The 12,500-nt window shown below is 48.5% G+C and overlaps 1 protein-coding gene across 2 annotated transcripts in view; it reads right to left on the bottom strand.

Annotated features, from left to right (window-relative positions):
* LOC125936486 (1,25-dihydroxyvitamin D(3) 24-hydroxylase, mitochondrial) overlaps positions 1-12,500 on the bottom strand; it is a 16,774-nt gene that overhangs the window by 3,726 nt on the left and 548 nt on the right. For both annotated transcript variants that reach the window (XM_049650605.1, XM_049650606.1), the window contains exons 2-7: positions 12,191-12,381; positions 10,864-10,957; positions 8,748-8,844; positions 5,811-5,902; positions 4,992-5,103; positions 3,428-3,573 (exon numbers count right to left, since the gene is read on the bottom strand). In XM_049650605.1, the coding sequence (XP_049506562.1) occupies positions 3,428-3,573; positions 4,992-5,103; positions 5,811-5,902; positions 8,748-8,844; positions 10,864-10,957; positions 12,191-12,381 (732 nt within the window). The remainder of the gene's footprint in view (positions 1-3,427; positions 3,574-4,991; positions 5,104-5,810; positions 5,903-8,747; positions 8,845-10,863; positions 10,958-12,190; positions 12,382-12,500) is intronic.

The raw sequence follows: 12,500 nt of genomic DNA, 5'->3' as shown, positions 1-12,500 counted from the left end.
GAAAGCAGGCTGGTAGGACTGTATCCACATCAATTTCCGGGTTGCGATAAGGTTTTATTGTTGTAAGATGTTACCACTGGGGGAAAGTCAGTGAAGGGTCCAAGGGACTCCTCTCTATTTTTTCTTAGAACTGCATGTGAGGGGTGCCTGGGTGGCTCAGTTGGTTGAGCATCCGACTTCAGCTCAGGTCATGATCTCATGGGTTCATGAGTTTGAGCCCCGCATAGGGCTCACTGCTGTGAGCCTGTCAGCACACAGCCTACCTCAGATCCTCTGTCCCCCTCTCTCTGCCCCTCCCCCACTTGCATTCTGCCCCCCCAATAAAACAAATATTACTTTAAAAAAAGAACTGCATGTGAATCTATGATTATGTCAAAATAAGGAAAACATTTAATTAAACATTTTTAAAATAGAAAATGGAGAGAAAACTTCAGTGGCGAGAGAGGGATGGGGATCCTAGCAGCTTTGCTAATGAGTCTTTTTTTCTTTTTAATTTTACAGTGCAAATGCACACGAAAAAATGCATTTCTGGAATTGAATCTGTGAAACCCAGAGTTTCAGCCACATGCACAGAACCCTTGCAGGAGGGGGCCAATAGCAAAATAAGAAATTCTAGCATCACGTTGAGTATTTCAAGGAACCAGCCACAGTTTCTGACACAGGCTCATGGTCCCTTAAGTGGAGTGTTTTACTTCCTTTCCAAAGGCAACAAGAAGAGAAAAAATATGGGCAGAAATAGCCAGCATAGCTTTCAGCTTCATGATATTCACCACTGGTAGTCATATGTATTTGTTTTTAGGTCTTTATTTTATTTTTATTTTCTTACTTAACATAAGCCAAATATTCCTGTAAAAATGGTCATTGCAAAAACGAAGATCTTCTGCCAATTGCATGTGCCACTCACATAAATGAGCAAAGTGCGAGACGATTCGGAGCCAATGGTATTTACTATTTTTGGAAGAAGATGCCTCCAAGGCAAACCTTCTTCATGGGAAGACCGGTGGCCTCAGATGCAAACAAACCCTGGCGGGCATTATTACAAGAGTCCAATTTACAAAACAGGAAGAGGGCGTAGCCACCAAATTAGATACACTTTCAAATTTCTCTGATTTTCCAAAAGTGACTTCCAGAATTGCCAGGACTAAAAAGGAAACATTTAACCATATCAGCGGGTCCCTTACCGCAAGTACCAAATAGAGTTTCCAGAAGACAAATGATTGTAGCTTTCGCCAAAGCCTTGTAAGACAGCCGGGGCCTTTTTGGGTAACTGCAGGGGCTGAATCGAGTGGGGAGGGCCCTGGGAGACCTCACAGGCCCTAAGTATCCCGGCCTGACCTCCGTGGAGGAGATCCATTGCGTAGCTCGTTTCCCTGCTTCCACTCTTCCTACGCTGAGTGCACCTTCCACCCCACCAGCCCGAGCCCTCTTTTCAAGACATAAATTCCATCAGACTACTCCCCTGTTTATAATGCCCTGAGATGCTTCCATCACAGGTGTCATAAAATCTGAATGGTTTACTAAGGCTGCTGGCTAACACGGCCCCTGGACTTCTGCAATGTCAACTTGACCACATTTGCTAGGTCTCCAGCTCCAATGCTTTTGCTGCTCCAGACCCTTTGCACATGCTATTTCCTCTACCGGGAGGACTCTTCCCCCAGATCCTCCCATGGCTGGCTCCCTGTCACCATTTCCGTTAGCTCCCGTATCACTTCCCCAGAGAGGGTACCCTGCCCTCCCCTTCTATCCCCTTACTCTGATGGTTTCCTCCATATCTCCTACCACTATTTGATATGATCATATTTATTTATTTATTTCTTTACGTGTGTCTGGTTGGTCTTCCCTGCTAGTGGTTAAGTTCCACGAAGGCCAAGACCTTTGTCTCTGGTTCATGGTGTTCCTTCAAGCACCTAGAACAGCGCCTGGCCCAGAGCGGGCACTTGGTTTCTGCGTCTTTTCATTGATTCACCAAGTATTTGTTGAGCACCTACTATATGCAAAGTGCTGTTCTACATCCTGGGAATACAGCAGGTCCAAAACCAAGTCATTGCCCTTGGAGCTCACATTCCAGTTGAACACAAAAGATAAAGGGTGAGGCTTTACTTCTACCCCTCCAAGGATCCTCTTAGGGTAAGTGACTCAGTATGAAAGTGAGCTGAAATGAATTTCCCCCTTTCAAAGCCTTCTGGGGCATGAGGAGAAATTACAACTTTGCTGTTCCTCCTGAGGTAGAAACCCCTACGTTTTCTGTGGACAAGAGACACTAAAGAAACGGGAAATACGGAAAAGAAATGAAGCAGGACCCATTCTTCTTAGAGATTACAGGTGCATGAAACGTTGGGTCACGAGGAATATTAACATGCATCCCACCAGTGAGAGCTCAAAAAAACGGATCAAGGATAATCAAACCTACCCGGACAGTATGTGCATTTGGAGTCTGGCTGGATTTGGTACTCCCACGGCTATCAAGCACATGGGGACAGAATTTGGGCATTTAAAATTAGCTGTTTCATGCAAGGTGAAATCAAGTTTCCCCTGACTCACTCCTTTTAAGCTTTAAATCAGAAAAAGTCGGGGTGTCTGGGTGGCTCAGTCGGTTAAGTGTCTCGCCCTTGGTTTCGGCTCAGGACGTGATCTCAGCTCAGGTTCATGAGTTCGACCCTCATGTCGGGCTCTGCGCTGATAGCCTGGAGGGCGCTTGGGATCTTCTGTCCCACTGTTTCTGCCCCCCTCCCTCCAAATAAATACATGAACTTTATAAAAAGAAAAAAATATTGGACTGGTAGAGAGCATTGCAATATTTTTAGAGTAACAACCACAATCAGGCACTTTGGGGTAACATTCGCAACCTTCAAGAATACGTTCAGTTTTTTAAAAAATCTAGATTATCAAAGAATAAGAAAAAGAAAAACCTAGATGACCTATCTTTCTATGGTGTGGAATTTTACTGCTTCTGAATTCCCAGAGAGTGTATGTATTTGTCACAGAGCGCACGGGTTTTCTCCGCTATAGAGCACATGAATTCACCTCCCGTCACAAGTTTAAGGACCAAGGCTGTGCACTGGGTCTCTCGCACCCTTTTGCTAGACTAGTGCTCAGTTAATCCTTGTGGAATGAGAGAGTTGAATGCCTCTTTAAAATGCATCACGATTGGGGCGCCTGGGTGGCTCAGTCGGTTAAGCGTCCGACTTCGGCTCAGGTCACGATCTTGCGGTCCGTGAGTTCGAGCCCCACGTCAGGCTCTAGGCTGATGGCTCAGAGCCTGGAGCCTGCTTCAGATTCTGTGTCTCCCTCTCTCTCTGACCCTCCCCCATTCATGCTCTGTCTCTCTCTGTCTCAAAAATAAATAAAACGTTAAAAAAATAAATAAATAAAATGCATCATGAGAAGATTTTCTGGACCATTCAGCAAAGGAAAATCAAGCCCTTACCGTTTCTACTGCAGCCAGTTGGAGCTCTGTGACAGCTGCATACAGTTCTTTCCTGGAAAGCTGATTGTGGAGATAAATATCACAAAGGAAATCCTTGCTGGGCTGCTCAGAATAGTGCTCCAACCGGCTGTCGATGCAAGATTTGACTATTGGAGAAGAGAAGAGGGAAGGGAAGTGAGGTGAAGATTAGGATCGAGCGTGAGGGAACCCCAGCCGAAATCCCCCCATGACACCTTACAGGGCCTTTGCAGGGACACTGACAATGTGTCCAATGAGCTAATGTTGCCTCATCGTTAAGTCGCCAAGAATTGATCGATGACCGCGTGAGCAGGGCAGGTCAAACCTTAAGATACCCAAGAATCACCTGGGCATCTTCTTACAATGCAGATTTGGGATCAGGGGGTCTGGGGCGGGCCTGGAAATCTGCATTTCTAACAAGCTCCCAGGTGCTGCTACAACCGTTAGCCTACAGGTCACAGTTTGAGTTTAAAAGCTTAGAGTGTGGAAGAGACCATCGTGAGATAGAGGTGGGACTCGGGTCCACTCTCGGAATCAGAACTCGTACCCAGATCCAGGCGTCTAGCCAGTTTGGTCACGAATGCAGGTAGTGGGACTTGAGCTCCCAAATCTGGGCCATAGAGGAGGAGAGAACCGTCCCCAGTGTAATCAAACACACACACACACACACACACACACACACACACACACACTGCCGTGTCCGTGCATGCTGACGACAGTAGTAGAAACTTCTAACGTTTGTAAAGAACATTCTAGGCACGCGTCTCTCTCCCTTCAGTCTACCGTGCCAGCCACCACCAGGATAATAATAATGGTGAGGTTGGCAACAGTAACAAGGGCCATAAGCGGTGCAGCAGTTAGAGTCTGGGCTGTGGGAGCCCTTCTCTCTGGCTTCACACCCTGGCCAGAAAGTTAGTTCTTTATGTCTCAGTTCTGTCACTCAGGGCTAGTAGGAGGACCTACCTTATAGGGGTTTTGGTGACGATTCAATGAGGATATGTTTATGTGTGTGTATAGAATACACAGCATGGTATGATAGGATGCGGGACCTCCTACTGGTACATACTGGTAAGCACAGAGATACTCATTGGACAATATTCAGCATCAATATTCCCCTCATAATGTAGCAGAAACAGCTCGGACCCACTGGGTATTGTGAGAAGCCAGGTTTTGACCGTATCTACATTAGACCTAGAAATGGTTGCAGTGAGGTAGGCACTGTTACTATTAGCCCATTTGAGACACAAGACTACTGAGGAGGAAAGAGAGAGAGCACATGTGGTCAACCCACTACACCAGTGGCAGAGCTGGGTTTGAATCCACCTATCTGACTCCAAAGCTCTTGTTTTTAACTGCTTCGAGTTCCCAGAAACTGCAGAAAGCTGCCATGTGCCTTTTCCTTAGAATTTGTCCACACCGGGAAGATTCTAAACTCGTGACTGCAAAGCCCATAAGAATCAGGAGGAGCAAATTCCATCGGGATCATTCCAGACCTTCTGGCAGAGGCTCCAGAGACAGGGATCCCCGGTGTGTGTGGCCCCATTACCTGATCGGAAGATGGTGTCCCAGGCCTGCGTATGGGCCTGCCAGACCTTGGTATTGAGGCTCCTGTGCAGCTCAACTGGGGTCACCATCATCCTCCCAAACATGCTCATCATCTGTGGGGAACGCAACGCCTTTTCATTCTGGATTCCCCTTGTCTCCAAGACAACCGCCTCACCGGAAGAGGAGCGTTCTCCACACCCCGCAACCCGTGCTTCCAGAAAGGCAGGAACTCAAAGGCCCCACTCCCCCCACTCCACCCCCCAGGCCTCTCCCACCAACTCTGGGGGTGGAACCCTCCCCTGGGCCCCATAGCACATTGAAAACAATCTTTGGGACGATTTGCCATTGGATGTGCCCCCCTCTCGAAAATAAATAAACATTAAAAAAAATTGATTCTATGACCTAAATATTTTACACAAGAAGGAAAAAGGAAAACCATCACTTTCTTATTGACTTCAATTTCCAATGATTTCCAAACTTCACCCATTTCTGTACCAGCTTCACAATATCTCTATATCCCCCTGTGACCTAAGGATTCAAAAATTTTACATCTGAAAAAGGTCAGACTCTTTTTGAAATAGGACTCCCACCCACTGACCTTCAACTGAAACACCTACTTAAACTTGCCTAAACCATGATGTAGCATGCTTCCTGGTTCATGATCATCCATGCCCATCCATCCATGAAAACACATAACACCTTGAAATTAACACTTGACTATTGTGACAAAATAACGTGTGTGTGCTACTCCTGGGGAAACACGACGCGTTTGTGAAATTCTGCAAATCAGGAAAATTGTGCTCCTCAAGGCGATGCTTACTGTTTTGATGGCCGTGATGAAGTTCAAAGCTTCATCTCCTGCATTCTCCTGAAGGAGTCCAAATCTCTTCTCATAGAGCACAAGGCAGATGCCTGTTATTTAAAAACAACCAACAGTCACACAATCGCAGCAATACTGGGGTCTCCAAGTAGCTGGCTACTGAAGGCACGATTCCGTCTTTTGTGAAAGTGAGGTCTTTTCAAAGAACAGAGGAAAGGTAGAAAGTCTGGGAGAAAGGGGCATGGCGATACTTTTCCCACTTTCCAGAAGCTGTCTCCACGCCCCATGACCCAACCCCTGCAGAACCTCCTGGTCAGAAATGCCGCGGTGAAAACGTAACCATTTTTATACACGAATGAATCTGTCCTTCAATGTCTGGCTTTTGTCAGAGTTTGTCCCGGATAGCATGCATAGCAGTCATTGTTCACGGCCTACCCGTACTCATTCTCCCCCGTTTCTTTCCTAAGAGAACCCCGATTTTATTTAGGGTGTCAACATATCAGTCCTCGGGCAACAATCTGGATTGATCTAAGACCCTGGTGTCAATCACGTTCCCTGACTTCCCAGGCTTCCGGTAGCAGCCTGAGAAGCTGATACGGCACCAGGGCCATACCAACCTCAGGAGTGGCCAGGGAGGCTTACAGGAAATACTTACACTTTCTTGATAAAAGGAGCAAGTGCGCTTGGCTTAACTCTTCCCTCTTTCCTTCCTCTTTTTGCCTAGAAGGCAGAGGGAAGACCAGGAGAGGCAGTAGCCATTTTGTAACAAGCCAATAAGGATGGATGAACAAGGGGCGCCTGGGTGGCTCCGTCGGTTGAGCGTCCGACTTCGGCTCAGGTCGTGATCTCACGGTTCGTGGGTTCGAGCCCCGAGTCGGGCTCTGGGCTGACGGCTCGGAGCCTGGAGCTGGCTTCCGATTCTGTGTTTCCCTCTCTCTCTGCCCCTCCCCTGCTCACCCTCTGTCTCTCTCTGTCTCAAAAATAAATAAATAAAAAAACATTAAAAAAAAAAAGGATGGATGAACAAAAAGATAGAAAGGGTCCCCAGTGACATCAGTTGTGTGCCGGCCGTGGACTGCCTTCCTCGAGACTTCTCATAACGCTAGACAATAATTCTTAAACCACCATGGTCACATCTTCTTTGACTTGCAAAGACATGCATTTGATACTCCTTCATTTGGGTATTTCCAGTGGACAGTTTCCAAAATATACACTCCCTTTCCTCCTCTGTAATCATCCCTTCACTTTTTCCTGTCCTCTTCCCCTTAACACCTTCTGCGGGTTTCTTCTTTGCATGGTGTTTTCTAATGTGCTAACATAGTCGGGTGGGCTGCAGCTTTAAAGTGAGGCTGAGGGGCGCCTGGGTGGCTCAGTCGGTTGAGCATCCGACTTCGGCTCAGGTCATGATCTCACGGTTCGTGGGTTCGAGCCCCACGTCGGTCTCTGCGCGGACGGCTCAGAGCCCGGAGCCTGCTTTGGACTCTGTGTCTCCTTCTCTCTCTGCCCCTCCCCCACTCACGCTTTGTCTCACTCTGTTTCTCAAAAATAAATAAATGTAAACAAAAAAATTTAAAGTGAGGCTGAGCTGATGGGGGAGACAGGTCACGACAAAAGCCTCCCTCCCGGGGTGCCCTCTCCGATCCCTCACAGTAGCATCCAGAGCGATCCTTCCAGCACATCAGCCCAAGCCACCCTCTGCTAAAAACGCTTCGTAGAACATCACTTCCAGGTGCCCCCGTGCTCAAAACCGAATTCCCATCCCTGGTTCACAGGGGTCGGCTGCTGCCTTCCTCCCATCCTCTGCCCTCGCAGTGCCCCTCCCTTGCAGGACACGCTCCCGTCATTCTGAACGCCTTCCTGTTCTTTCTTTGCTCCTTCATTCACCTTCACTTGGTGAATTCCTACTCATCTTCCAGGACTTAGCTGATACGGCACCAGGGCCATGACCAACCTCAGCTGATGCAGCCCTTCGGATTCTCCCACAGCCTTGAACTTCCTCGGTCAGGTGCCTGCCCACTCTATAAGAAGTGTTTCCTTGCCTCTCGCCCCTGGGCAGCTTCCTGGGCCAGGCAGAGCCCTGCTTGCTATTCCCTGAGGGTTCCCTGAAGAAAGGGATCATCCCCAGCTTCTGTTTGGAATGCTCCATGGCTCACCATCAGACTTGAACTGAAAGCCCGAGTTCTGGCTGAGACCTCCAGCCCCTGGCTTGGTTCTCCTCAGCTCCTCCTTCCCTTCCCCCACCCACCCACCCACTCAGAGCCTCGGACACATCGCCCATGCTTCCTCCGCAGGGGGATGTGCCCTGCCTGTCTCCACAGTCTGCAATAATCTTCCCACAGATGCCCTGTGGCTTGTTCTTTTAGGTGTCACCTCGACTGTCGCCTTAACCAAAGCAGACTTGCCTCCTCTAGGCACTACCCTTCTTTATCGCATACTTTACCCTTACCTCTTGGCAAAGTATATAATAAAGTGTGTTTACTTGTTGGTTGTCACCCCTACCAGACCCTAAGCTCCACGGAAGCCCGGTCATCGCCTGTTTTGTTCGCTGCTCTATCTCTAGGACCGAGCACGGTGCCCGGCACATAGCAGGTGTTCAATAAATATTTGTTGAATGACTGTATGAACAACCTATAGTGCAAAGCATAACTTAAGTGCCCGAGAGCACAAAAGACTGTGCAGGTGGCCCTTCTTTGTCAGCAACAGTATGTGGTTATAGAGGAACTATCCTCAGAGCCACGTTTTAGCCTCAAAATCCCTCGGAAAATCAAATGAACAAGTCGGCGAAGGCAACTTACTTTCGTTTTTTAAGTAGGCTTGGCGCCCAGTGCAGAGCCCAACGCGGGGCTTGAACTCACAACCCTGAGATCAAGAACTAAGTGGAGATTAAGAGTCAGCCGCCTAACCGCCTGGGCCACCCAGGTACCCTGACAAACTTACTTTCAAATGACCATTTGTTCAGTTCGCTGTATAAGCCTTCAATGCGGCCTCTCTCATCACAGAGCTCATCTATTCTACCCATAAAATCAGCCAAGACCTTAAAGGAAAGAAACCACAAAGGACACATTTCAGTCATTAAAGGAAAACAAAAGGTTAAAAGCTCAGTATGCTGACTTCGGGGTTTGTTACCTTGTATATTCACTGCTTATAACGTTATTCATTATGAAGCAACACTAATTACATATTCTCCTGCGGGGGCTCACCTCCTGCGCTAACAACCTCGTCCTGGGTTATTTTCTCAGCTTTTCCCGCAACCACCCAAAATCTTAGGTTTCAGCTCTTGATCTAAATTTAAGAAAAGGAAAACATTTCTTCTAATCGGAATGGGGAATCAACCAAGTTGTCACAACACCCCAAGCCCTATGAGGTTTGCTGCCTCCATACCTGGGCCAGCAAATATCTCCTTACTAGCTGGCGTCGTGTTACGCGTTTTGAACTTGGGACCAGAAAAATCTGCAAATTCTAGACACAGCTCCTTTGCTAAATAGCTCTGTGACCTGGGACATGTTATGTAAGAGCTCTAGATGCCAGTGGCCAAAATCAGGATTTGTTTTAAGTGTTTATTTATTTATAAGAGAGAGAGAGAGAGAGAGAGAGAGAGAGAGAGAGAACGAGAGGGGGAGGGGCAGAGAAAGAGGGGGGGGGGGAACAGAGGATCCAAAGCAAGCTCTGCACTGACAACAGAGAGCTCCATGTGGGGCTTGCACTCCCGAACTGTGAGATCATGACCTGAGCCCCAGCTGGACACTTAACAGACTGAGCCACCCAGGCACCCCCCAAATCAGGGTTTTTGATGACTAAAGCCTCACATTTTACAAGGCTTGTATAGTACCAAGCAGTGCCTGAAGCGTGCTATGTTAGCGGATCCCCACAACTCTGTGAGGTAGGAAATACGATCTTCCTTCCATTTCCCGCGGAAACAGACAAGAGAATGGGCTTCCAGTGAGGCTAAGGCACTCGCCCTTGGACACGTGGGTACAAAGCGGCCATGCTGGGGCCTGGAACAAGGTATGTGTGAGTACCAAGCCCACCCACGGGCATTGTGAATTTGTCCACTTAGTGCATTAAAAAGTACTTTGCATTTGTTTCCCCCCCAAAATCCAGAAATTTCTCATCAACATATGGAATTTTCACCACTTAGCCAAAAAATAATAATAATGATAAAATCTGGAGCCACTAGGTCCACATCCCCATGTGACAGTCACTTGCTGGATTGGGGCAGCTGTCCCTCCTAGAAAGGGCATGCCCTATCCTGTTTGCAAAAATCCCTGCTGGGCCTTCCTTATACATTTATATTCATTGCCTGGTCCCTGAAACCTCCTGGGTTGGCACTCTTGCACCTATATGATCCTTTCTGGGTCCAAGTTCAGTTCCAAATAAACACCCAGAGTGAACAGGAGTAAAGAGATTTCTGTATGCTTAAATCCCTCCCTCTTTGGCCCTTGTTAACTAAAGGACAATGTCTAAATGCCTTATCACGGTACAAAAACATTGTTAAGAGCTGCCCTCTGTCCAGCATCATTGCACAGACAGCCTCATCTCTGCTGCACCGAACGTACTATTTCCTGAACACATAATGTCATCTGACTATTTTCAGCAAGCTATTCTTTCTGCCTGAACGCCTTTCTACACTTGCTCTGGCTTGAAGACTCCTACTCATCCTGCAAAACCCAGCTTAAATGGCACGACCTAGGAATTTTATAAGCATTATCTCATTTAATCCTGCGAGGCCCAGTTTATAGAGTGGGAGAGTGAAGCTTAGGGAAGTTAAGGGTATAGTCAGTTTACAGGGCCAGAGGGTGGAGGGCTGAGGTTCAAATCCAAGACCGGAATACCAGAGTCTCTGCTGGTAATCGTTCCCTCACTGAGATGTTACTTTGCAAAAGAGTGAAGGAAGGAGGAGTAAGGTTTTGGCAGAGAAGGAAGTAGACAGCGAGGAGTAAAGGGAGACCCCTGAACCATCCAAACTGCCTGTACTTTGTAGCTATGACTTAAAGTTTCGTAGACATCTCTCCCTCCCCAGGAGGCCCAGGGAAGGTGCCCCCAGCCTGCAAACCTCATTGATTTTGTTGTCCAGCTTCATAATTTCCACTGGTTTCATTAGTTTCTTCTGGAAGGCACTCCGAACTCTCTGCCAGTCTTCTCCTTCCCTGGGAGAGAAGCAAAATTATACGTAGAGCAAATTGCAAAGAAAAGAAGGGAGCAGCAAAGACACCTCCAGTGCTGGAATTGTGTGAACTAAATAATCAAATAAGCACTGAGACTCCTGCTAAGAACTATCCAGAGAATATGCACATTGGAACACTGGGGGCTGGTTTCACAACGGGGTGAAAAAGCACCTCTCCTCTCCACGTAAGATTACACCAGAAAGGTGAAGTCCAGATAATACGGGCTCGGGCTTTTTGAGGTGCCCTTGCGGGGGTTGATTTGGGAGGCCAGGTACCTCAATTCTCAGCAGTAAGAGTAGATACCTGAACATTCCCTTCGCCAGTAACCCAGATCTGTTTGAGAACAACGTTGGTTTCTCTTAGTCACTGACTCGGGTTGAAAGTCACATTCCTGGGTGGCTCAGTCGCTTAAGCGACCCACTCTCGACTTCAGCTCAGGTCATGATCTCATGGTTTGTGAGTTTGAGCCCGGCATCAGGCTCCATGCTGGCGGTGTGGAGTCTGCTTGGGATACTCTCTCCCTCTCTCTCATGCTTATCATCCACCTTCTTCCCTCATCCCAGAGCAGACGGCACAGCCTCTGATGCACCACGCATAACTATGGCTTTTAATTCCAGTAAATATATTATCCTCCAAAATACAACTATTAGGGATTGAAAAAAAAAAAAAATCAAACCCAAACGCGCTAACCTGTTAAATGCTAACCATTAAAAGCAGAGGAACCTCACCACATTATGGCCTTTACTTACCTACAATGCAACCCTGACGCCCCTGAACCTCACCTTTCTGACTAGATCTGGGTCATAACCCCCCATTCCCCTCCAGAAAAAAAAAAAAAAAAGGTAACTGTCAAAAGCCAAAGAAGTCAATTTCTGGCTTTGGAGCTCAAAGAAGGGGAATACAGAGAACTGTAAGGGATAATTTTGTATAGAATAGGTTGGCCTGGCACGCTGACTTCACGACCTCGTCTGGCCCCAAAGTCTGAACCCCGCTATTTGTAGAACCCTTTTGGGCTTTCTTGGACGGAAAGGCATGGCCCTGCCCAGTTGCCAGAGACGACGCAAGTGTTGGGCGCGCAGTACAGTTGTGTGCAACCCGTTCTGATGCAGGCAGGAGTTGGAGACTGCGCCTGGTGGGGGCTTTCGTGCCCCGCTGCGTAGGAAGGGGACCCTGCGGAGAACCCCCTCCCAGCTTCCAGCCGCCGCCCGGACTCACAGGATCAGCAGCCCGTAGCCCTCCCGGCGGTAGTCCCGATAGGCTTTCCAGGGCTTGATCTCCAGCCGCTGGGGGTACGCGCTCTCCGTGCGGTACAGCGCTTCCAGCAGGCACGGCGAGCCCAGGTGCACCGAGTCGAAGGAACCCAACTTCATGCGGAAAATCTTGCCGTATTTCCGGTGGTACTCGGCCTGCAGCGGAGGCCAGGGCCGGGTCAGCGCGCGTCCCCCCCCCCCCCCCCCCCCCCAAACCCCCCCGGGGGGGGGCCCCCCCCCCCCCCCCCCCCCCCCCCGGGGCCCCCCCCCCCCCC

Source organism: Panthera uncia, assembly GCF_023721935.1.
Source record: "Panthera uncia isolate 11264 chromosome A3 unlocalized genomic scaffold, Puncia_PCG_1.0 HiC_scaffold_11, whole genome shotgun sequence".
Taxonomy (NCBI): domain Eukaryota; kingdom Metazoa; phylum Chordata; class Mammalia; order Carnivora; family Felidae; genus Panthera; species Panthera uncia.
Note: the sequence above shows the minus strand (reverse complement) of the source record. Positions and strands in the feature narration are given on the sequence as shown.